Below are 27018 nucleotides of genomic sequence, written 5' to 3'. Positions count from 1 at the left end.
CCAAGTAGAAGGGAGACACCCCTCTCCTGTCCCAGAGAGATAATGGAACTATCTTCCTAGAGACTAACAGAAGTTAAGATGGGAAGCCTAGGAATTCTGCAACTGGTGGTACAGAGTCAGTGCCCCACCTCCCCACTGGCCTGGTTACTACAGAGGCCTGCTAAAACAGATTTAAATAAGACTTACTGTCTGATAATATAATACCAAAAAAGTCCAGAATATAATAGAAAATCACTCATCATACTAAGAACTGGGAATGAGAAGAGACAGTCAATAGACACCAACACTGAGATGACACAGATGTTGGAATCATCTGACAAGGGGTTTAAAGCAGCCATCATAAAAATGCTTCAGTAAGAAATTACAAACACTTTTGAGACAAATGGAAAGTTTCAGCAGATAGAGGATGTAAAGAATAACCAAATAAAAAATCTGAAATGGAATAATACAATAACTGAAATGACAAACTCATGGGATAGGCTCAATAGAAGAATGGAATTAACACAATAAAAAGAATTTGTGAACAAAAGAAACTCCCATTCTGATCAAAAGAAAGAATACATACTGAAAAAAAAAGAAGAGTCTGAGGGACCTGTGGGGAAATAACAAAAGATCTAACATTCATGCATTTGAAGTTGCAAAAGGAGAAAGAAGGTGGAGCTGAAAAAATAGATGAAGAAATAATGGCTGAAAACATCCTCAAATTGGCAGAAGATACAAACCTAGATTCAAGAAGCTGATCAAACTCCAAACAGCATAAACCAAAAGAAATCCATGCCCATGCACATCATAATCAAACTTTGGGAATAAAGACAAAGAAAAATCTTGACAGCAACTGGAAAAGAGATGACTGATTACCTACAGGGGAGCAACTATTTGAATGAGAGCAGATTTCTCACCAGAAACCATGGAGGCCAGAAGAAAGTAGCACATTTTTCAAGTGCAGAAAGAAAAGTACTGTCAAACCAGAATTCTATATCAAGTGAAAATATCCTTCAGGAATGAAGGTGAAACCAAGACATTCTCCAATGAAGGAAAACTAACAGAACTGATCACCAGCAGACTTACCCTAAAAGAATGGCTAAAGGAAGTTCTTTAAACAGAAAGGAAATGAACAAAAGGAATGTTGGGACATCAGGAATAAGGGAAGAATAAGAATAAAAATATGGGTAAATATAATAAACTATCCTTGAGTTTTATAAATGTTTGTTGGTTGAAGCAAAAATTACAACATTGTCTAGTACAGTTCTCAAAGTATGTAGAGAGAATATTTAAGACAATTGTACTATAAAGGTGGGGGGGTGGATAAATGAACCTGGATGGTGGTAAGGTTTCTTTCCTTTTCTTGAGGCTATAATCCAATACTACATAATTTATTGTGTTGCTCAAATTGTTTCATAAATCAGTGAAATCATCTCATATTTTTCTCTTCAATTCCACTGATTTCTGTTCTTAGTTTTATTATTTTCTTTCTTCTTGCTTTAGGTTTACTTTGTTCTTTTTCTAGATTCTTAAAGTGGGTGCTTCGGCTGTTTGAGACTTTTCCTCCTTTTTTTTTTTTTTCCTCTTTTCTAATGTACGAATTTTAGTTTTATAAATTTCCCTTTAATTTTTTTAAAGATTTTAATCTATTATAGCCTCAAGAAAAGGAAAGAAACCTTACCACCATCCAGGTTCATTTATCCACCCCCCCACCTTTATAGTATAATTGTCTTAAATATTCTCTCTACATACTTTGAGAACTGTACTAGACAATGTTGTAATTTTTGCTTCAACCAACAAACATTTATAAAACTCAAGAGAAGGATAGTTTATTATATTTACCCATATTTTTATTCTTATTCTTCCCTTATTCCTGATACTGAAAGAGTGGATTAAAAAATGACCCAACTAGGGGCACCCAGGTGGCTCAGGGGGTTGAGCGTCCAACTCTTGATTTCTGCTCAAGTCATGAGCTCAGGGTCGTGGAATCAAGCCCTGCATCGGGCTTGGCGCTCAGCAGGGAGTCTGCTTGAGATTCTCTCTCCCTCTTCCTCAGCCCCGCCCCTCACTCGTGCTCTCTTTCAAGTAACGAATCTTTTTAAAAAAATGACCCAACTAGGGTGACTGGGTGGCTCAGATGGTTAAGCGTCTGCCTTCGGCTCAGGTCATGATCCCAGGGTCCTGAGATCGAGTCCCGCATCAGGCTCCCTGCTCAGTGCAGAGCCTGCTTCTCCCTCTCCCTCTGCCATTCCCTCTGCTTGTGCTCTTCTGTCTATCTCTCTGTCAAATAAATAAATAGAATCTTTAAATAAAAAAAATAAAAATAAAAAAATGACCCAACTATATGTCATCTATAAGAAACTCACTTCAAATATAATCATACATATGTTACAAGTGAAAGGATGGAAAAATATACAATATTAACATGAATCAAAAGAAAGCCACTAACTATATTAATATTAGATAGTGCAGACTCCACAGCAAACAAAATCATCGAAGACAAAGAGGGACATTAAATGATGCTAAATTCACCAAGATATAGCAGTCCTAAATATGTAAGCACCTAACAAAAAAGCTTCAAAATATATAAAGCAAAACTGACAGAATGGAGAGGAGAAATACACAAATCCATAATTACAGTTGGAGACTGCTACAGCCCTCTCTAAACAACTGATAAAACTATTAGGTAGAATATCCGTGAGGATACAGAAGAACACTGTCAACCAGTAGGACCCAACAACAGCATAATACACAGTCTTTGCAAGTACTATAAAATGAAACATTTACTAAGAAAAAACCATATCCTTAGCCATAAAACAAACCTTGACAAATGTAAAATAAGTGAAATTGGAGAAATAATGTTCTCCATCAAAATTGGATTCAAACTAGAATCAATAACAGAAAGATAGCAGGAAAGTCTCCAAGTGCTTGGAAACGAAACAACATACTTCTAAATAAGCCATGGGTCAAAGACGAAGTCTTAAGAAGAATAAAAAATACACTGAACTGGATAAAAATGAAAACAAACATATCAAAATTAATGGGATGCAGCTAAAGAAGTGTTTAAAGGGAAATTTATAGGGGTGCTTGGGTGGCTCCTTTGGGTAAGCATCTGCCTTCAGGTTGGGTCATGATCTCAGGGTCCTGGGATTGAGCCCTGCATCAAGCTCCTTGCTCAGCAGGGAGCCTGCTTTTCCCTCTCCCTCTGCCGCTCCCTCCTGCTCGCATTCACTCTCTCTCTCTGTTTCTCAAATAAATAAAATCTTTAAAAAAATTAAAGGGAAATTTATAAAACTAAAATTCTTACATTAGAAAAGAGGAAAAAAAAAAAAAAGGAGGAAAAGTCTCAAACAGCCGAAGCACCCACTTCAAGAATCTAGAAAAAGAACAAAGTAAACCTAAAGCAAGAAGAAAGAAAATAATAAAACTAAGAACAGAAATCAATGGAATTGAAGAGAAAAATATGAGATGATTTCACCGATTTATGAAACAATTTGAGCAACACAATAAATTATGTAGTATTGGATTATAGCCTCAAGTATAAAATAAATGTACATGAGTCCATACTGACATTAATAAAAAATTTCTTAAATGAAGGAAGCACCCAAGGAGATTATTATAATTGCTTAATTTTGGGAAACAATCAGATTGTCTAATATGAAGCTCTTGGCACATAAAATTTCAATAAATGGTAGCTATGAGAGGTAGCTGTGATAATGTCCCATGTTATAATGACAAAACAAATTATTTCAGAGAGATGAAATAAGCCAGCAAGGCAAAACATGCAATCATTCTCTTCTAATGCCAAAGCTAGTTTTGTTCTACAATATTAGGTTCTCTCTTTTATAACAGAATGTGAAATATAAAGTAAAAAATGTGTTTCCAGTAGCCCAGGTCCCCTATCCCTTGCAACAAAAGACTGCTATTCTCACTGAACTAGAGGCATCAGGACTTAAGACCCAAAGCTACTGAGTCACTTTATGTTCTAGGACTGGCTGTCCTAAATGGAAAAGTAGCAAAATTTCTTTCTCACCATTCTATAGTCAAAGCCTCCTCTGGATAGATGGGAAATTTGCTCTGTTCCTGTTTATGTGCATTTTATTCCCTAAGTATTTCTGCTTGAAACAGACACATATAAACACACTCTGATATTTTACTGTGCCCAGAAAGATCTTAAGCAAAAGATGGAAATGAAAAGTGACCAGATGGAAATGAAAAGTGACCTCTGAGAAAGAGAGAGAGAAATGCTCTCTCTGGATGACACCCTAAAGCAACGCGCTCCCTGCCCCATCTTGTGTGAGGGTAGGTGGAACCTGTGACTTGCTTCTAACCAATAGAACATGTCAAATGTGATGGAATGTCAATTCCTTGATTAGGTTATGTAATGTGGCAAATGTGATGGGATGTCACTCCCATGATTGTGTTATACTATATAAGACTCAGTCTTGGGGCACCTGGGTGGCTCAGTCGTTGGGCGTCTGCCTTCAGCTCAGGCCATGGTCCCAGGGTCCTGGGATCGGGCCCCTCATCGGGCTCCCTGCTCGGCAGGAGGCCTGCTTCTCCCTCTCCCACTCCCCCTGCTTGTGTTCCCTCTCTCGCTGTGTCTCTCTCTGTCAAATAAATAAATAAAATCTTAAAAAAAAAAAAAAAGACTCAGTCTTAGCAGACTGGAGCAAAAGATTCTCCCCTTGTTGACTTTGAAAAAGTAAGCTGCCATGTTTTGAGAGGATGTATGGAGAAGGCCATATGGCAAAAAACTAGGAGCAGTCTCTATGAGCAGAGGGTAGTCTTCCACCAAAAGCCAGCAAAAACCAGGGATCTCAGTCCTGTAGCTGCAAGGAGATGAATTCTGCCAACAACCTGAATGAGCGTGGAAGTGAATTCTTCCCTAGTAGAACCTCCAGAACATAGCCCAGTCAGCATACTGATTGCAGCCTTGAAAGACCTGGAACAGAGAACCTAGGTATGCTGTGCCCAGACTCCTGACTCACAGAAACTGAGATAATAAATGTTTGCTGCTTTAAGCCACTAGTTTTGTGATCATTTGTAATGTAGCAATAGTTAACTAATACACTCCTTTTCCTTTGCAGCTAAAGAAGTCTCTCACAGAAGTGAAGACACACAATGTCAGTTTTCATCATTTAATTATCATAGAGGAAAGTCTATAGGATCCGCAAAACCATTACCAAGTCCAAGTGCAACCCTGGCATTTTGCTTTCCTTGGGGTAGATGATGACCAGCCTCAGGGCACCTGGGTAGCTTAGTTGGTTAAACGTCTGCCTTCAGCTCAGGTCATGATCCCAGAGTCCTGGGATTGAGCCCCGAGTCAGGATCCCTGCTCAGCAGGGACTCTGCTTCTCCCTCTCCCTTTGCCCCTCCCCCACTCTCATGTTCTCTCTCATGCTCTCTCTCTCTCTCAAATAAATAAAATCTTTTTTTAAAAAAGAGGATGACCAGCCTCACAAGGAATGATTTATTTTCTTTGGGCTGGCAGCGCTCTGAAGTCTATAAAGACCCCTCAAAGCCCATAGCTCAGATCTTCAACCTCTCTTTCCCCTCTCCATCCATAATCTTCCCATCAATCCCTACTTGCACTGCCTTCCACCTGCCAACTTAGCTCTTTCCAATCAAGGCCAGATCTCTGGGTCTTTCCCAATTCCCCAAGTCTGGCTCCCTTTGACTTCTTGGCTAGGGGAGGCCTTATATTCTAAAGCCAGGCACCTAAATGTCATCACCAAAATGAAATCGGTGTGATGATTACTGTTTTCCCAAAGGGATAAGAAAACGGATTCTTTCTTAAAAACCAAAAAAATTCATAAGAAAACAAGTCTATCCCTTGGCACATAGTTTAATCCTCACATCTCTAAGATTTGGCCATTGTAAGTATGTAGGCAGAAGGCAGCTATCTATTTTTTTTAAGTCTAAAAATTAAATATCTGATCTCACCTCAGCAGGCTTCTTGTGTTCATTTGGAATTCTTGACTTGCTCCTATACATTGAGCCAGAAGTAAAGGAAGTGGAAGGACCTGCAAAAGATAATTAGACAAAAAATACTGAGACTTGCTAATATTACTAAATGTCACAAAACTAAATGTCATCCAAGAGAATATGAAAGGTATGATGGAGAAGAGCACAGTCATCTCATACCACTGAAGAAAACAGTTAAATTGCAATCAAGAAAGACTCATAATGGTGTTTAACGACATTTATAGATGACCTCCCAGCATGTAAAAGCTTCAACAGTGCTAATGCTGAGGAGGTTTGATTTGGTGTAGTCATACTTCACAACATTTTGAAACAATATGATTCACATTCCACCTGGAGAAAAAGTATCTGCAAAAGCAACTGGAAAAACTAAAAATGTGAGGCAAGTAATCTGTGTATCCTTCAGCCCTCCCCCAAATGCTACAAATGATGATTCACCCAGTCAAACATTTAATACCTAGTTACAATTGGAATTGTAGGGCCTATAATTTATGCTCTCATACTTTTTGTCCTTTCTAGAAAAGTACTGTTAAATCATTATTAGATTTGGCTTTTGTTGTTTTGGTAAATGAAAAGTAAACAACAAAATGCTATATGCCACAAAAAACCCCCACAATTTTCCCACCTATTTCTAATGAAATTTAAATGAATAAGATAAATAGTACCCTAAGCTTTCCTTCCTAGATATGCTATTTTTTAACCATTGAAAGAAACATGAAACAGCTTGTCTTCAAGTCAAAGAATAAACCCTCAAAGGGTATAGATACACAGTTACCAACAGTTGGCCGGTTCTACTCACTCTCGTCTGAACTGTCACTGCTGCTGAGTGTTCTATGGCGTTTCATCCTGGAGCATCCTGGGAAAGAGAACAACACTGAATAAAACAGTCAACACACACCCACATCCGTTTCAAAGGCAGTCACACTGCCCTATAGATCCCAAGAAGCAGCAGCAGACAAATCACACAAATCAAATTATTTCTGCCAAAAATATTCTCAAATGACAGTGATGGGAGAAGGATACTATCAAATTCTCCAACACGGAGGGTAATAAAGACTGAGGAGGCCACATATGAGCCTTAGGAGTATGCCCAAGCAGCATTGTATCAATGGTCCAGAACTGGCTGCCTCAGAGGGGGCCACATGACCACTGTCCACCCAAACAAAAGTGGGTAGCCATGTGGCCATCACCAGCTAGGGAACCCCAGTAGGGGAGGAGCAGGAAAGGAAAAAGCATTTGCAAGGCAGAGCTGTCAAGGACCAAGGTCAAAAGGCATGAGATATAGTTGGCTGAAGAAAGAACAAATGAGGCATGTCCCACCTTTAAGAGCACAACCATACTGCTTTTCTTTTTTTTTTTTTTTTTAAAGATTTTATTTATTTATTAGACAGCGAGGGAGAGAGAAACAGCATGAGAAGGGAGAGGATCAGAGGGAGAAACAGGCTCCCCGCTGAGCCAGGAGCCCGATGTGGGACTCGATCCCAGGACTCCGGGATCATGACCTGAGCCGAAGGCAGTTGCTTAACCAACTGAGCCACCCAGGCGCCCCCATACTGCTTTTCTGTCTGCCCTTTTTCCCTTTCCTTCTCCCTGCCCCTATCCCCCAAACAACTAGCCTAATTTAAAATTTATACACACACACACACGCACACACACATACCACAAGAAAGATTTTTAAAGTAATTTTCACCAGTTTCACTGGTGACCTGAGCCAAAATCAAGAGTCGGACACTTAACCAGCTGCGCCACCCAGGTGCCCCTGTTTACTCCCCATTTTTGCCTATAGGGGTGCCTGGGTGGCTCAGTTGGTTAAGCATCTGACTCTTGGTTTCAGGGTCCTGATCTCAGGGTCCTGAGATTGAGCCCCACGTAGGGCTCTGCACTCAGTGCACAGTCTGCTTGGGATCCTTTCCCTCTTCCTCTCCCTCCCCCTCTGCCCCTCCCCCTGCTCACATGTGCTCTCTCTCTCAAATGAACAAATAAATATAATCTTAAAAAAAGAGAGATCATCAGCACTTAAAAAAAAAAAGCAAGCTCCTAATATTGTGAAAAATGTATAATGGGTTTGACTAAAACTTAAAACTTAAGTGCCCTTCCTTGTGTATGTGTGGCCAATGGCAGATAAAAAAGAGGCACAACTTTTCTGGAAACACACCAGCACTAGAGTATAGAAAAATGGAAGGCACTCCAAGTTACAAAGCAAGTACTGAAGAAATGAACCAGAAAAGACAGTGATACAATGAGTAACTGACAGTCTTCTATGTGCCACAGTATACAAAATGCTATTAGAGGCGATCATGATTCCACAAGGAATAAAGGTCAGAGCTACTGCCTTTGAGCCACTCAGAATCTACAAAGGAGATAGAAACCCTAGTACAAGGCCATTGTGAGCAATTACGGGGAACAGAAACAAAACTGTGTTAAAAAGCTAACAAAGTTCCACTTCTGGCATGACAGTGTGAAGAGCTTCACCAACCCACTCCCCAGTGAAACTGGTGAAAATTACTTTAAAAAGAAACAAAGAGCTATTCATTTAAAGTCTCTAGCAATGGCTTTATGGGCATACAGCAAATGAAGACGCATTTATTGAAGAAAATCTACTAAAACTCAGTGAGAAAGAATTTGTGGTATTTGGACCTCTCCCAGCACAGATTTCATACCAGACTGGTGCAGCCAAGAACACAGAGCTCCCTCTCCCTCAGCTCCCAGGTGTAAGGCTTTCCTCCTGGGAGGAGCAGGATGACAGCATTTTTCATCCTGCCCCAGCTACCTGTTGCTGAGGTTAAGCTCCAGACAAGAGTAGCTGAGAGGTTGGGCCTTCCTTCTTCCAGATGGCCCCCGCTCCTGGGATGGAGGCTATGCCTTGGCTGTGGTGCCACCAAGAATACTGAGGCTCCAACTGCCCTGACTCCAGCTCATCGAGTGGGGGTTCTACATGAGGAGAGGCAAACCTAGGAGACCTGGGGCTACCACTCAGAGGGAAATACATCATTGTCCCCACCCTCTACACTAGCGCTGTGGCTCAGAGACTTTGCCCAGGGGGAGAAGTAGACCATAGAGGAGAGGGCTCGAAATCTCTCCCCATTGGGAGTTGACTTCATTTGCAACCGAGTGTGGAGAAGTTCAAGCCTAGGCTGGCTAGCATGCTGGAGAACCAGGGAAAGAGAGGGCTGGGAGGAACAATCCTGGGGTCAGAAAAAAATCTCAAATACTGATCTTAGGAACTATCCCTTTGAAGGAGCTCTAGTTTGACTGGATCAGTTTGTAGAACAATTTATGTCCCAGGGTATTAAAAACAACAGAGCAATCAGCCAGTTCAGCTTAACAGTGTGGTGTGGTGAGGGAAAAGTCAAAAAGAGCCCTGCCAAAACCAAAGTCATCCCAGGGTGACTGGGGCATAACAAAGGCTGCACCCCTAAGAAACAACAAGACTTACACTGCAGGGCAAAAATGGGGAGTAAATAGGGGCACTTGGGTGGCGCAGTTGGTTAAGTGTCTGACTCTTGATTTTGGCTCAGGTCATGATCTCAGGGTAGTGAGATTGAGCCCCGTGTCAGGGCTCTGTGCTGGACGTGGAGGCTGCTTAAGATTTTATCGCTCTCCCTCTACCCCCACCTCCTCTGCCCCTCAAAAAAAAAAAGTGGAGTAAATAGACTTTAGTAAAATAATCTAGCCAGTCATTAAAGAAATAAGCAAATAACAAAGTGCCCTGGGCGGGGGTGCGATGCCAGTACCCAGTGTTGCTACATTATATTATCTAAAATGTCCAGTTTCCAACAAAAAATTATGAGACATACAAAGAAACAGGAAAGTATAACCTACAAAGCAGACAAAAAAGTAACAGAAACTGCCTGTGAGAGCAACCAGATATCAGATTTGACAGGTAAAGACTTCAAATTAGCCATATAAATATGTCCAAAGAGCTAAAAAAAACAAAACAGAAAACAAAAAAAAACCATCATTAAAGAAATAAAGGAAGGGGGCGCCTGGGTGGCTCAGTCGCTCAGTCGGTTAAGTGTCTGCCTTCAGCTCAGGTCATTATCTCAGGGTCCTGGGATCGAGTCCCGCATCGGGCTCCCTGTTCAGCACTGCTTCTCCCTCTCCCTTTGCCTGCCACTCCCCCTTGCTTGTGCTCTCCCTCTCTCTCTGTGTCAAATAAATAAATAAAATCTTAAATAATTTTAAAAAAAGAAATGAAGGTAAAAAAAGAAGTAAAGGAAGGTAAGACTATCAATAAAGAGGTAGAAAGCATAAAAAAGAATCAAATGGTAATTCTGGCATTGAAAAGTACAATAACTGAAATGAAAAAATTCACTAAAGGGGCCCAACAGCAGATTTGAACTGGAAAAATAAAGAATTAGTGAACCTGAAATAGATCAAAAGAGACTATGCAAGCCAAAGAACAGAAGAGAAAAAAGATGAAGAAAAATGAATAAAACCTCAGAGAAATATGGGACACCATTAAGTGTACCAACATATATGGGAGTACCAGAAGGAAAGGAGAGAGAAAGGAGCAGAAAAAATATTAAAAAAAATTATGGCTGGGGCGCCTGGGTGGCTCAGTAGGTTAAGTGTCCAACTCATGACTTCAGCTCAGGTCATGATCTCAGGGTCGTGAGATCAAGCCCCGCATCAGGCTCTGAGCTCAGCGCTGAGTCTGCTTGAGATTCTCTCTGTCCCTCTGCCCAACCCCCCCACCTCTCCAAAATAAATATTGGGGTGCCTGGGTGGCTGAGTCGGTTAAGCGTCTGCCTTCAGCTCAGGTCATGATCCCAGGGTCCTGGGATCGAGCTCCACATCAGGCTTCCTGCTCAGGGGGGAGCCTGCTTTTCCCTCTCCATCTGCAGCTCCCCCTGCTTGTGCAAGCTCTATCAAATAAATAAATAAATAAAATATTTTTAAAAAAGAATTATACATGGGGCGTCTGGGTGGCTCAGTCGTTGGGTGTCTGCTTTCAGCTCAGGTCATGATCCCAGGGTCCTGGGATCGAGCCCCGCATCGGGCTCTCTGCTCCGCGGGAAGCCTGCTTCTCCCTCTCCCACTCCCCCTGCTTGTGTTCCCTCTCTTCACTGTGTCTCTCTCTGTCAAATAAGTAAATAAATAAAATCTTGAAAAAAAGAAAGAATTATACAAAAAAATAAATCTTTAAAAAAATTATGGCTGGGGCGCCTGGGTGGCTCAGTCGTTAAGCGTCTGCCTTCGGCTCAGGTCAAGATCCCAGCGTCCTGGCATCGAGCCCCGCATCGGGCTCCCTGCTCCGCGGGGAAGCCTGCTTCTACCTCTCTCACTCCCCCTGCTTGTTGTTCCCTCTCTCACTGTGTCTGTCAAATAAATAAAATCTTAAAAAAAAAAAATTAAGGCTGAAAAATCTCCAAATTTACTGAAAAAAATTAATTTGCACATTCAGGAAGCTCAACAAACTCTAAGTCATTTATACTACCACCACTACCACTACCATCTGCAAAGAGATCCATAAACACGTACATCATGGTAAAACTGCTGAAAGCCAGACAAGGAGAAAATCCTAAAAGTAGCAAGGGAAAAGTGACTCCTCACTTATAAGGTAACTCCAATAAGATTAACAGTTGACCTTTCATCAGAAACAGTGATGTCAGAAGGTAGATAAGATATTCAAAGTGCTCTACAGTGATGGTTGCACGTATCAGTTAATATATTAAGAATCATGAAGTTGTACATTTTAAATGGTTGAACTGTATGGTATGTAAATTATATCTCAATAAAAGCTGTTCTTAAAAAAACTAATAGGATTAGCACAAGTATCAAAATCATTGATCAAATTTCTATTTGTCCTACTGTTAAAGTCAACTGAGTATTTTTAAAAATTGAGGTATAACTGGGTGCCTGGGTGGCTCAGATGGCTAACCGTCTGCCTTCGGCTCAGGTCATGATCCCAGGGTCCTGGGATCGAGTCCCGCATCGGGCTTCCTGCTCCTTGGGAGCCTGCTTCTCCCTCTGCTTCTCTCTCTCTCTCTCTCTCTCATGAATAAATAAATAAAATCTTAAAAAAAATTGAGGTATAACTGACATATAACACTAAATTAGTTTCAGGTATACAACATAATGATTCAATGTTTGTATATATTGTGAAAGCTGAAGACTATTTTTTATAAACTTGTTTTATTTTTTTTCTAGAGGGAGGGAGGAGGGGGGCAGCAGAGGGAGAGAGAATCTTAGGTAGGCTCCATGCCCATGCAGAGCCCAACACAGGGCTTGATTTCCCAACCCTGAGATCATGACCTGGGCTGAAATCAAGAGTTGGATGCTTAACCGACTGAGTTACCCAGGTGCCCTGAAGGCTATTTCTTTAAATAGAATGTTACCCTCCTATCATATAAATTCTGGGGGCTACATCTGGCTCCTTAGTGCAAAACTTAAGACATTCAAAGGCTCTTCTGAAATGCAAACAAAACCAACAATAGTAACAAAATATAAAAAATATTATATATAAAATATATCAAAAAGTAATGTGTAATTTAAAGTCACAATGAATACAGAAATTAAAACAAAAATAAAAGTAGTATATTTTCTAATTATTTCCTATTGAATGCACTTATTCCCTATTGAGTAGAACTTCATTTGTCTGATATCATTGGGATGTTCCATATATGTAAACTTTCCAGAGAAATGCTATGCCCAAATGTTTAAAATCCTGTTATCAATGGGAGCTTTTCTAAAATATAGATTTATTAGTATTTCATTATTGCAGTAACAAGTTACCACAAACTCAGTGGCTCAAAACAACACAAATTTATTATTTTACGGTTCAGTGGGTCAGAAGTCTGATACAGGTATCACTGGGCTAAAATCAAGGTATCAGTGGGGTTGCATTCCTTTGTGGAGGCTCGAGCAGAGAATCCATTTCCTTGCCTTTTCCATCTTCTAGAAGCCACTCACATTCCTTAGATCTTGGCCATCTTCCTCAATCTTCAAAGCCAGCAACACTGCATGTCTCTGACCCTGCTTCTGTCATCACACCTCATTCTCTGACCCTCTCTTCTGCCTCCTTCTTCCACTTTTAAGGACCTTTGTGATTACTTCAGGCTCACCCAGAAAATTCAGGATAATGCCCCTATTTTAAAGTCATCTGATTAGCAACCCTAATTCTCCTTTGTCATGTAACCTAACATATTCATAGGTTCCAGGGATTAGGGCATAGACATCCTGCCAACCACAACCTAATATATTTTTGCATTATTAAAAGTAAATATACTCCACAAATATGCCCAACAGATTTCTGATAAAGGTAGAAAAGTAATTCAACAGAGGAAAGGATCGCCTTTTCAACAAATGGTACTGGCACAATAGTAAAAAAAAAAAAAAAAATGAACCTCATCCTAAGTCTCATACCTTATACAAAAGTTAACTCAAAATGGATTATGGACTTAAATGTAAAACTATAAAACTTTTAGAAAAACATAGGAGAAAATCTTCAGGATCAAGGGCTAAGCAAAGAGTTCTTTGACCTGACACCAAAAGCATGATCTGTCAAAGAAAAATCGACCTCCATCAAAATGAAAAACAACAACAACAACAAACCAAAACCCAACTAGTTCTGCAAAAGACTTGTTGAGAAGATACAAAAACAAGCTATGGAACAGGACAAAATCTTTTAAACCACACATCCGACAATGAACTTGTATCTAGAATATGTAAAGAACTCTCAAAACTCAACAGTAAGGGAACAAATGATTCTGTTAAAAATGGGTGCTGGGGTGGCTCAGTCGGTTAAGCGTTTGATTCTTGATTTCGGCTCAGGTCATGATCTCAGGGTCATGAGATTGAGCCTGAGCCCCGCATTGGGCCCCACACTCAGCAAGGAGTCTACTTGAGATTCTTTCCCTCTGCCCCTTCCCCTGCTCTCTCTCAAATAAATAAATAAATCTTTTAAGAAAATGGTTGGAGAATATCCAAATGTCCAAAAGACTTGAACAGACATTTCATCAAAAAGCAGTATGAATGGCAAATAAGCACATGAAAAGATGCTCAGTATCATTAGCCATTAGGGAAATGAAAATTAAGACCACAATCACTGAACTAAAAAATAGTGATAATTCAAATGGTGAAGTTGTGAAGAAACTATATCACTCATACATTGCTGGTGGGAATGTAAAATGGTACAGCTATTCTAGAAAACAATTTGGCTATTTCTTTAAAAATTAAACATGCCACTACCATAGGACCCAGGAATTGCACTCCTGGGCATTTAGCTCAGAGAAATGAAAATTTATGTTCACACAAAAACCTGTACACAAATGTTTATAGCAGCTTTATTCATAATGGCTCCAAACTGGAAACAACCCAGATGTCTCTCAACAGGTGAATGGTTAAACAATTTGTGGTACATCCATACCATGGAATACGACTCAGCAGTAAAAAGGAACAAAGTATTAATACATGCTATAATATGAAAAACATACATAAAACATGTAAAAAAAAACTTAGCAAAATATTATGCTCAGTGAAAGAAGCCATAAACACAAGATCACTTACTATGTGATTCCATTTATACAAAATGTCTAAAGCAGTGGTTGCCTAGGGCTGGGAGTGGGAGTGCAGACTGACTACAAATGAGCACGAAGCTTTTTTTGCGAGGGGGGGTGACAGAAATATTCTAAAATTGGACAGCGGTGATGGTTGCAAAACCCTGTAAATACACCAAAACTCACCGAATTGTATACTTAAAATACATGAATTTTATAGTATATAAATTATACCTCAATAAAGCTTAAAAAGACCTTTAAAAGTTATTGTAACATTTTAGGGGCGCCTGGGTGGTTCAGTTGGTTAAGGGCTGCCTTCAGCTCAGGTCATGATCCCAGGGTCCTGGGATTGAGTCCCGCATCGGGCTCCCTGCTCAGCAGAGAGCCTGCTTCTCCCTCTCCCTCTGTCTGCTGCTCTGCGTACTTGTGCTCTCTATCTGTCAAATAAATAAATAATCTTTTAAAAAAAGTTATTGTAATATTTTACCAGTGAGAATTTTTAGGCAGAGTCAAGAAGAGTTAGCAATAGAAAAATTGTCTATTGAACATTACCTCCAGATGGATAACTCATACTGGGATTGAAGGTAGCATATGCCATAAAAGAAACAGTTATATTCTCCAAAAACTCTCAGTGAAGAAAGCCAACTGAGCATGGACCCTACCCTCTCTCCTCTTCCCTGAGTTTCAGGAGATCCATGACTTCTTGTGAGATAAGATATTCCTCTCATCTGAAGTTCTGGTCTTAGGAACTTTGGCTAAAACAGTATCCCCATTTTCTTTTCATTCATTAATTAATTGATTAATTAATGTTCTTATTTATGTTTTTATGTATGTAGTATTTATGTTTTTATTTTAATTCCAGTTAGTTAACATACAATGCTATATTAGTTTCAGGTGTACAATATAGTAATTTCCATTGTTTCCATTGGTTATTGGTTATCAAACTGTTCATGACCAAGGGAGGTGCAAATTTTTAAGAAGCTGCAAAATTTTGTGTTTTTAAAAACTATTACAGTAACAATCACTTTTTATGAAAGATGGAAACAAAAAAATCTTACATTATCAGTAAAGAGTCTAGGAAACAGATTAACTAACACCAGTAACACCAGTCCTGGGAAATAAGAAAGTGGGTTGTTAATGATTTTTAGAAAAGAAAACACAGCAAGCAAAATTTTGGGGTTTGGGCTGTTACAGTGCATTGATCTGTCGGTCCATTTCTGTGATAGCACTGCTGTTTTAATCACTGTAGGAAAATTACAAAGAACAGCAAATGCATCACAATGATAGTAAATCTTTAGATCTGTCTTTATTTATTATTTCTAATTACAAAAGTCCTATAAATATCACCATCATCAACCAGCCATTTTACAGATGAGGAAACTGGGGTTCAGAAACATTTAAGGGACATGCTTGGAGCCACATGGCCACCAGAGGGCAGAGCTGGCAGGTATATCAGGAATGGGTACTCCAAGTTGACCCTGAGACCTTAGGCAGGCTGGGAGGGATGACAGCAGGAATGCTGGCCCTTCTAAGCCCAGCCTCCTCAGCGTGACCTTGGAGGCCCACAGTATTCTGGTTCCAATCTGTTAGGCCTCATCAGCTGCTGTTCCCTACCTCCAGCACATGCTAGGCCCAGTGAGATTCCATGAACACATCTCACCTCATACCTGACGGCCTTTGCATGGAGCTCTTCCCTCTGTCTACAGTTCCTTCTTTGTTAACCCTGACCAGCCCATTTGCCCCTAACCTGGTCCTACCTCTTTGTTGAATCCCCTCAGTGAAGGTCTCCAGATAGCCCTCTCCCACAATTATTCACTCCTTTGCTTTCTGAGTCTCTGTGCATGCTTTTGCCAGTGTAAAAAGCACCTTGCTTACACTGTAAATATTCTTTACATGGTCAGCCCTGCCACTAGACCACAACCATCTTAAAAGCTGGGACTATGTCACATTCATCTTTTACTCTCAAGTCTTAGCACAGTGTCCTGCACAAAGTAAACATTCGGAAGAGTAACAGACGCTATGGTGCACCCGCCCCCCCCCACATCCCCTTCACCTAGCCAACATACCCACCTCCCAGCTACTGCCTGTTGGCTGCTAATGGTTCACAGCTGTCCCCCTCACTAAGCGCAGGAGTCCTGTCAGGGATTATGCTCCCCCAGTCTCCCTCCCGGTGGGGGCCAGCAACCAGTTCTACATCCTCCCCCACTCTACCCAAAACATGATAAGGCTAGACTTCCCTAAGACCACATCCTTACTTTAGCTCCTTCTTCCCTACCCTCTTGTCCTCACTCCCTTATCAGTTTCTCCTGAGAGCATTCCTTCAATAAATCATACATGTTCAAGTACTGTCTCAGGTTCTGCTTCTAGGCACCCATACTACTCAAGACAATATGTAAATCTTCACTAAGTGGTATACTTTTCAAAGGACTTCAGAATAAAATTTTTTGTTAAGCAAAACTATAAATAAATACAATGCAATCTTGGAGTAACTTCATGATGCACCTCAATGTCTTATATTTGGATATATTATTCAGCTGTTTATTTTCTAATCCTCTATTCAGGGTAGAGACTTTATAAAGGCATTCTTTTCTTCCTTACCTCCCACACTGAGTATGCCTTTGTTTTGGCAGAAATGAAACGTGCACCAGCCCTCACCTTGCACCCTTGGGAACAGTAATTTGACGGCAGTTTTCAGATCTTATTCCTAGTATAATCTCAACCAAAGTGATTAACAGCATGCTGATTTATTTTAACGGTGACTGTAAGCCAGGCAAAATACAAATGTATAAAGTAAATGCCTTCCTTGGGTGCAACTCCCTTTTAAAAGAGCACTGTCTGGAAGTTAACCCAACTGGGATTATTTGGGACTGGAATCTAAGTCTGTGGTTTGGTGGCTACTTGACTCCCCATTAATATTCCCACAGAAGAACAGGCAGGCAAGGAAAAGTGATTAACTTAAACACAGCCATTTCCTTCTATATGCCCAAGAGACAGACTTTTGAAATGTATGGTCAGTGCAAGGAGCTCCTTTTCACTGCCTTCTGTGGGGCCACGCAGCAGTTTAAAACATAATCTGATGCTCTGCTTTAAACATATTCACACCTTTTGACCCAGGAATTCTATTTCCAACATTCATCTTTGAAAAATAATCCAAAACACAGAAAATAATTATGGACAAAAATGTCCATTAAAACTCCATAATAAAAATAATAACTGAGGGGCACCTGGGTGGCTCAGTCGTTAAGCGTCTGCCTTCGACTCAGGTCATGATCCTGGGGTCCTGGGATCGAGCCCCGCATCGGGCTCCCTGCTCTGTGGGAAGCCTGCTTCTCCCTCTCCCACTCTCCCTGCTTGTGTTCCCTCTCTCGCTATCTCTCTGTCAAATAAATAAATAAAATCTTAAAAAAATAATAATAATAACTGAAACCTGGCTATCAAACAAAAGAGGAATAATTAAAGCATATTAATATTATATTTCATTCAATCATTTAAACATGGTATAAGGGGAAAACTTTATGTTAACACATCAGGTGGAAAAAAACACTCTAAAAATTGGTTTTACAGTGAGATTACATGAAATAAAATATATAGAAAACAGATGAAGGCCATAAACCAATTTACCAACATTAGTTACATTAGTAACATTAAAGTGATGGATTTTGGGGTGATAAAAAAACATTCTTCCCCAATTTTTCCATTGTCCACATTTTTCCAGTACACATATAAGGCATTTATAATTAGAAAAAAATACTTCTAAGATTTCAAGGTATCTGTCACTCATGCCACCCACAAATGATGCAGCTGACCTGAAACACTGAGGCTATAAAAATAGCTGTCACTGCCATTCAACATGGACATTAACCAGAGTTGGAAAAAAAATCCAGAAAAGCACAGTACAATCAATTTGATAGAGAAGCCTCCATATTATAATGGTTGTCCAAAAAGCACAAAACTTTGCAGTTTGGGAAAGACAAACATCTAAAGCAGTGGTTCTCAACTGAAGGCAATTTTATCCTCCAAGGCATGCATGGTGATGTCTAGAGACATTTTTGGTTGTCACGACTGGGAAGGGGGCTATTACTGGTATCTATGGGGTTAGAGGCTAGAAAGGCTGCTAACCATTCTACAACCCAAGGGATAGTCTCTTACAATGCACAGATGTATCTGGTCCAAATTGTCAATACTGCCAAGGTTGAGAAATCTTGCTCTAAAAGGATGAAGCAGAAACAAGACTCAAGGGTAGAAATGATTGACTTGAGTTTATTCACCCACTCACAGAGTAAAAGTAACAAAGGGGCACTCCCTGAAACCTAAAGGCAATTTTATCAAAAAGAAAGCAGGACTTTGAGCAATGCTTAGGGAACTTAGAGAACTCATCAGCTCAAGAAGTGGAACAGAATGAAAACGTAAACAGGTTCAAGAAGGACTGAGATAAAATCAGGGTGGATAAATCCATGATGGTATTTGGAAGTAATCCTTAAGTAAAGAAACATCTGAAAAGTCCAGCTGCCTTAGGCTTTCAGGAAAATATCCTCCAGAGCCATTAACAGAGACAGACGTTTGAGTTAGGTCACTGGTCAGCCCAAAGCGGAACTCTTCTTATATCCTTAAGGGTCAAGTCCTGCCCATGTGGGCAAAGAACCTCCTACACTATTCCTTCAACAGAAATCATGAATGCTATAAATATGTTTCTTATGGCTGATTAGCTCTGCTTTGGGGAAAACAATACTAATCTCCATGTTGAAGCTATTTGAGTCTGCTGCCTATGGTTTAATTCGGAATTCACCCCTCTCTACACAACAATTCAATCCATCACACTACTTCAATGCAATGTTGTGGAAACAAAACTTCCCTTCAAGCCTGTTCACCTCGCATATCTTTCTTCTCTACCACATTTCAGTAGTCCAGTGACTAAAGCCATAAATATCTATCTAGAGACTGAGTAAACAAAAAATAAGAAAAAGAACATAGCCTACATATTTTACTGCTTCTCCTCATCCCCAACAAATCTTTGTCTTTAAAAAAGAGATACCGGGGCGCCTGGGTGGCTCAGTTGTTAAGCGTCTGCCTTCGGTTCACGTCATGGTCCCAGGGTCCTGGGATCGGTATCAGGATCGAGCCCACGTCCCGCTCCCTGCTCAGCAGGAAGCCTGCTTCTCCCTCTCCCACTCCCCCTGCCTGTGTTCCCTCTCTCGCTGTCTCTGTCAAATAAATAAATAAATAAAAATCTTAAAAAAAAAAAAGATACCAGAAGTTGGAGTAGACGAACTTTTCTGTACTTTCTAAAAGACGACTACCTGCATCTCGGTTATTGTGTGTATATGTATGTGTCATTTTAAAGCTTGTTTTTAAAAAGAAAGACACGTCATGTGACTCATGAGTTCCCTGTGACCGGATGAGGAATCTGGAGGTCAACTCTTCTCCAAAGCCCTTAAAATGCATTAAAGAAAAAAGAAGAAAATACAAATTTACCTGGGTAGGTTCCTGCCACTCAGAGAAGTATTTCCATGTCAACCACAGTTATCTCTATTGCCAGGAAGCAGGCTTACCTTCTTTAATATACAGACTTGTTAACAAATTATTTAGGCATATCAAACCTCCTGAGTAGGAATCATTTTGCATAGAAAGGCTAGGCTAGGAAGGGAGTTTAAATCAGGGTTCAGTAAACTTTTTCTGGAAAGGACCAGCTAGCAAATATTTTTGGCTTTATGGACCATATGGTCTCTGTTGCAACTACTCAAATCTGCTATTGTAGCATGAAAGCAGTCACAGACAGTACATAAACAAATGAGCATGGCTCTGCTCCAATAAAACTTTATTATACTGAAATTTGAATTTCGTATAATTTTCACATCATGAAATATTATTCTTCATTTTTTAAGCATTTAAAAATGTAAAAACCATTCCTAGCTCGCAGGCCACACAGAAACAGGTGACAGGCTGGATTTGACTCACAGGCCATAGCTTGTCAACCTCTGGTCTAAACTACAAGAAATATTTATTATTTATAAATATTATAATATAAAACAAATATGTACTATTTATAAATAAATAAATGCTTATTAATTAATTAATTAATTTTTTAAAAAAGTAGGCTCCACGCCCAGCATGGAGCCCAATGTGGGGCTTGAACTCATGACCCTCAGATCAAGACCTGAGCTGAGATCAAGAGTTGGATGCTCACCGACTGAGCCACCCAGGTGCCCCAAGAAACCTTTATTTTAATGAAAGAAAGAATACTGAAAATCGGAAGCCTACAATTGAATTATCATTCTCCTAACATCACCGCCTCCTTTCTAATCTCTCAGCCCACTGTTTGGCTGATACAGACCTCACTGGAAGGTTTCAGCCTGGGTGGTCTATTCTGTGATATTATCTTGACAGATTTTAATGGTCATAGGCCTTTCTAAATTAAAATCTGTTTTATGCCTTTTAGGGGAAAAAAGCCCCAGTTCCAGTAAGTTTTTAAAAATTAGCAGTACATGTTCTTTTTAATTTATGTACATATATTCAACAATTTCAAAGACCCAAATAAGTAGGCTTGGCATTTTAAGAATAAAAAGCGATATATGTACAAGACATGAATCCTTTTAAGATAAAATACCATTTGCAAATAAGACTTCTTAGGAATAAAGTAAATCAATAAGAATAGCTTTTACTATGAAATACACAATTCTCCAGATAGAAACACAAACCATTTTTAAAAATAGCAGTTTCCAGTAAGTCCCATCTGCTGCTGTGACTTGCTTCCACACTGAGATTTTTGCTCACATGTACCCCTAGTACGCTTATAACATCTACCCGATTTAAAGTGATTGTCAGAGTTTATTAGGAGGAAAAATAACCTTTGTCCCAGGTTTTCGTAACAATAAAAGGCATGTAAGCCTTACATATAAGGTAACAAAACAAAACAAAACAGAAACAATCCCAAACTTACTGAGCAAGTTCAAATCCACTGCAGACCAACTGTTAATACTGTGCTACTAGAGGGCCGGCACTGTACTGGCCACCAGAACTGAGAAACCAAGTCCTTTGGCTCCCTCAGGACCAGGGTCACAGGACCAGGTGCACCAGACACACTGTCACTATGGCTTGGGTGATCACAGCCTAAAACTGGTAACCAGTGATGTGTGACAAACCAATCAGAGAGGGGTTTCGGTGTTAATCCCAAAATCAATCAAGTTGGCTGGGGGTGAAGTGGAGGGGGATTGAGGTTAAACCCTCACCTCCAGTTACAACAATGCCTGTGGCAAAGGAGCAGTCAGACATGCAAATTGACATATAAGGGAAAGAGTCAGTACTGACTTTGAGGGCAACAAAAAGTGAGGGAAAATGACATGGCTACAAATCTGCCTCAGAAGAAAGGAACTGGGCCACACAGATGCCAACATGAGTTAAGTCCCAAGAAAAACCTATCTAGCCTCCCCAGCAGAGGTTCTCAATCCCCATTTCCCATTGGAATCATCTGGGGAGCTTGTAAAAACCTCAATGCCCAAACTGTACCCATTACCAATTAAGTGAGAATCTCTCTTCAAAGAACCAGCTTTTGGATTCACTGTTTCTCTCTACTGTTTTTGTTTTCAATTACATGAACTTCTCTTTTCTTTATTGTTGCCTTTCTCCAGCTTGTTCTAAGTTTATTTTGCTCTCCCCACCGCCCCATTATCTTGAGGTTGAAGCTTAGATTATTCATTTGAGATCTTTCACCCATTCCTCATATAAATAAGCATTTAGTGTCATAGATTTCCCACTCAGCACTGATTTAGCTACATACTACAAATTTTCACTTTCATTCAGGGCAATGTATCTTTTTTTCTCCCCCCTAGAGACTCACTCCTTTACCCATGGATTAATGAGAAGTGTGTTATTTAGTTTTCAAGTGTTTGCAAACTTTTGGGTAGTCTTCCTGTTTTTGATTTCTAGTTTGATTGCATTATGGTCAGTGAATATACTCTGCATGATTTCAATTCTTTTATATTTGTTGAGGTTTGTTTTATGGATTGGGATATAGTCTATTTTGGTGAATGTTAGTTACATGTGTACTTGAAAAGTAAGTATATTATGCTGTTGTGGAGCATTCTATGTCAATTAGATCTGGTTGACTGGTAGTGTATTTTCTTCTATAACCTTGCTGATTTTCTTCTGTCTGGCAGTTCTATCGGTTACTGAAAGGGGCACTGAAGTTCCCAACTCTAATTATGAATTTGTCTATTTCTCAATTCAGTTATGTTGAGTTTTGCCTCATGTACTTTGAAGCTCTGTTATTTGGTTGATACACATTTAAGACTGCTGTGTCTTATGGATGGATTCACCCTTTGAATCATTATGTCTCCTCTCATCCCTGGTAATTTTCTTTGCTCTGATGTCTAATTTATCTGATATTAGTATAGCCACTCCAGCTTTCTTTTGATTGGTGTTTGCATGGTATACCTTTTTGCATCCATTTACTTGTAAACTACCTGTATTATTGTATTTAAATGGAATGGAGTAAAATGTGTCTATTCCATCTTTTCTGGAACAGCAAGGTTGCTCACTCTACTATTTTTGCAACTCCTCTCTAAATTTAGACATATTATCTCAAAATCTCTTATTTCAAAAAATTATCTCAAAATAAAAAATTAACTATTAAAAAAGGAAATACATGATAAAAAGGGTATCTTATTCCTGTTCCTACCATATCTGGAGAATATTAAATTAAGGAAAAGAATCAACTTGAGGACTTGTGAGATTTTCACTCACTGCACTCTCCCAGAAGGAAAGAAACAGGCTAAGAAATAGGTAAATCATACAGGCCTGAGGGTCACTGGAGGGTGACTCCCTACCTGTGGGCCAGTTGGCAACAAGAATGTAACTATTTTTCCTTAAAGGATAAATATTCACCATACCTGGTGTTCTTGGTTTTTCTTTGGGGGTAGGAACTCTTCTTCCAGTACTTGCATTTTCTTGTTTCCCTGTCTGGATTTTAGTTATTTTACTACTTACTGGCATTTTCAAAAGGTTAACAGGGAGAATTTAAAATGTGTAACTTGAGAAGGAATAAAATTCTAATTAATTAGTTCTACCACTTGTTAGTTCTGTAAAAGAAATGATGAGTGAGAAAGCTGGAAAGTACTGACTAAAATGTGGCTTTCTGAGAATTAGTTGTGTTCAGTCATTTATGCCGTTCATGCTTCAGTGCCCCAGGAAGCCAGATTTGGACACAGGTAAGTAGTCATTTGAGACAAAACTGCAAAAGGTTACCCTGAACTGTTTTAAATGCTAACCAAAGGGATCACTAAACAATCTAAGATAAGGACTAGAGAGCATAGATGGAAAATAATTATCTCCTCTTGGCCCTAGGAAACCAAACTTCATGTAAACTAAGAGCATTCATATAGGAATATGAATCACAGAGAAAAGGAAACAGGTTTTTCTCCTCTATCCATTTCTCCTATCATCTCAGTGCTATTTTGATCATTCCGAGTAACAGTGTTTTAAAAAAAATTGGACAGATAGAAAATTAAACTCTCAAAAATTTGAAATAAAACTCATTGTTGCCGTGTGTGGAAAGTGACTACCCTTATCAAAAATACCTATTATGTCCAGACCATGGTTGATTGTCATAGTGATGAACTTTCCTGGACACTAAGCCTCAATATTTTGTTATCTGAGAATCTGCAGTTTAATTTCATCCTTCAAGATCAAAGGCACATAAATTAACTTGGCACATTGATCTGACGAATCTATGGAAAGCTGCCAGGCAAGACAAGTCCACAGATTAACTCATTAGTTTATAATGCTTAAAACAACTTTGGGCAAACTGTTGAGAATTGAACAGAGGCTAAAAAACCCAAAGTCATTCACCAATATATCTTTCTATACAGTTCACCGAAAAACATCTAACCTCTACTTGACCACTCAGTGAGAGGGCACACTATTTAACAAGATAATCCATTCCAATTTTTAGACAGCTCTAAATGAAGAAATAACTTTCTATGATCAGAAAAAAATCTGCCTTTTAACTTCCTAATTCTGCCTTTATATTAGATTTATACCTGTTAACAGGTTCAAATCTCTCCCTACCTTTATCCCCAACTCTCTCTTGACCCTACATCATTTTTCTCTATTTAATACCTAATTTCTTTCTTTCCCTTCTCTTGCAAACTCCTCAAAAAGTAGTCTATGGTTTCTCTTCTCCTCCTTACTTTTAGTCACTCCTCAACAAGTTTCTATCATACCAGAATTCTTGAAAAAATCACCAGTTTGGACATATTTCCCAAACCTCATCTCTAAGTACCTGTATGCTACATGCTGATCTCTCCCTCCCTCCTTCCCACCACTGCTCTTAAAACAACTGCCTTGGTTTCCAAAGGCTTTTTCTGGGTTCCCTGTGTTGCTCCCTAATATCCTTTTCTTCCTCTAACCACCTCATAAGTGATGGTGTTTCCCCAAAGTGTCCTATACTACACACATGCTTATGGCTCAAAGGAAGGAAACAAAAGAAAGAAAGAGGGAGGGGAAGAGGGAGAAGAAAAAAAAGAACAAATCCAAAACCCCCTGCCAACCATACATACCAACCTGGAAGGTGATTAACACCAAGGCCACTGGTCCTTCCTCCCTTCTAGTGGTCTCCATTGGCACCCTCCTTTATGCTGTCACAAAATCTAAAAAATCTCTAAATTCTTTCTCTTCTCTCACCCTGCATCAGTCATCAAATCCTGCCAAGTCAATCTATGAAATAATCTTCTATATCAATATTCCCATTTTAACCTTCATTTTCCTAGTTTGGGACCTAACTGTCTCCTAAAACCAAGACTGTGAGAGCAGCTTCCTAACTAACTGGTCTTAGGACTCCTGATGTTGTTGCCCTCAAATTTACCTTCCACCCAACTGACGGAGACTTATCTGAAACACAAACCGGACTATGTCCCTTCACTGCTGAGAGACTTCAATGGCTTCCCTTTGTCCTTAGACCTTTTCTTAAGGTCCTCATGAAAGCCAACAAGGTCCTCCACCATCAAGCTGCATCTCATTCTGCAGCTTTCTCTCTCACCACACTGCCCTGCTTTTATGCTCTAGCAACACTGAACCTCTGTAGTTCCCATCCCCATGCTGCTTCTCACCCATATGCTTTATTACCATCCCTTCTGCCTGGAAGGTCCTCTTCTCACTTCCTCACTTAGAAACATATAAACTTATCCTTGTAAGGCTTAGAAAACATGTCACCTCTTCTAAAAGCCCTCCTTTGTCTGACTCACCCATACCTTGACAATCTCAACAGCAATATGCCCTACGAATGGCCTGGGTATAGCACCATCACTAACTTAAACTGTTCTGTAACCAACTATATATATTTTAAATCTCCAACTAGAATATGAGCTCCTACCAGGCATGGGCTAGATTTTTTGAAAAATTTGTAATGGATGTTATTCTTCTTTATCTCTTTGAAAATCCTAAACTTTAAAGTCATTCTAAAATGATTCTCATTGGGAGTGGGAGTAAAATGACTTTCATTTGCTGGTTGCTAATTTGGACAACTGTCTTTACTTTGCAATTTTAGTTTGCAGGCTAACCTTGGAGAAAGTTCATTTCCCTCCTTCATTCATCCTCTCCATTGAGAGGTGCTCCCTCCCAGGATTCTCAGTCCCATTCTACCAAGAGGGAGAAAGGCACACATTTAGACAGTAAGCCAATAATACATTTGTCTCTGGCCCTGCATCTCTCTCCACTCTCTTGCCTGCCACTCTGAATAGAAGTAACATCTTTTTCTCTCTGTTCATGGGCAATCCTTGACTTCACAGTCAGGGATCATTTCCTCCCTTCACTGGATGTTTTGATCCCCATATCTACAGAGATACAATCCCCAGACATCTCTACCTTTTTTGGGATCTAGAGTCCAGCACATCAGTAACTAGAGGCCCATGACTAACAGTGTCCACTGATTGTCCATAAATAAAGTTTTATTGGAATACAGTCACACCCATTCATTTATGCTATTCTAGTTATCAACTGCTGTGTAACAAACCACTGCAAAACAGAGTGGCATACACTCTGGAAAACAGTATGGAGGTTCCTCAAAAAGTTGAAAATAGAGCTACCATATGATCCAGCAATTGCACTACTGGGTATTTACCCCAAAGATACAAAAGTAGGGATCCAAAAGGGTACGCGCAACCCGATGTTTATAGCAGCAATGTTCACAATAGCCAAACTGTGGAAAGAGCCAAGATGTCCATCGACAGATGAATGGATAAAGAAGAGGTGGTATATATATACAATGGAATATTATGCAGCCATCAAAAGGAATGAGATCTTGCCATTTGCAACGACGTGGATGGAACTGGAGGGTATTATGTTGAGTGAAATAAGTCAAACAGAGAAAGACATGTATCATATGATCTCCCTGATATGAGGAATTCTTAATCGCAGGAAACAAACTGAGGGTTGCTGGAGTGGGGGGTGGGGTGGGAGGGATGGGGTGACTGGGTGATAGACACTGGCGAGGGTATGTGCTCTGGTAAGCACTGTGAATTGTGCAAGACTGTTGAATCTCAGATCTGTACCTCTGAAA

General features: G+C 39.8%; 1 protein-coding gene across 3 annotated transcripts in view; it reads right to left on the bottom strand.

Moving 5' to 3' along the window:
- The window catches only part of JADE3 (jade family PHD finger 3), a 133400-nt gene that overhangs the window by 50994 nt on the left and 55388 nt on the right, over positions 1-27018 (bottom strand). For all 3 annotated transcript variants that reach the window (XM_035003713.1, XM_035003703.1, XM_035003696.1), the window contains 2 exons: positions 6767-6823; positions 5929-6008 (listed from right to left, as the gene is read on the bottom strand). In XM_035003713.1, the coding sequence (XP_034859604.1) occupies positions 5929-6008; positions 6767-6812 (126 nt within the window). In that variant the 5' untranslated portion in view covers positions 6813-6823. The remainder of the gene's footprint in view (positions 1-5928; positions 6009-6766; positions 6824-27018) is intronic.

This window comes from Mirounga leonina, unplaced genomic scaffold (genome assembly GCF_011800145.1).
Source record: "Mirounga leonina isolate KUSES-001 unplaced genomic scaffold, KU_Mleo_1.0 Mir_101609, whole genome shotgun sequence".
In the NCBI taxonomy this organism is placed as follows: Eukaryota; Metazoa; Chordata; class Mammalia; order Carnivora; family Phocidae; genus Mirounga; species Mirounga leonina.
This window is presented reverse-complemented; position numbering and strand designations above follow the sequence as displayed.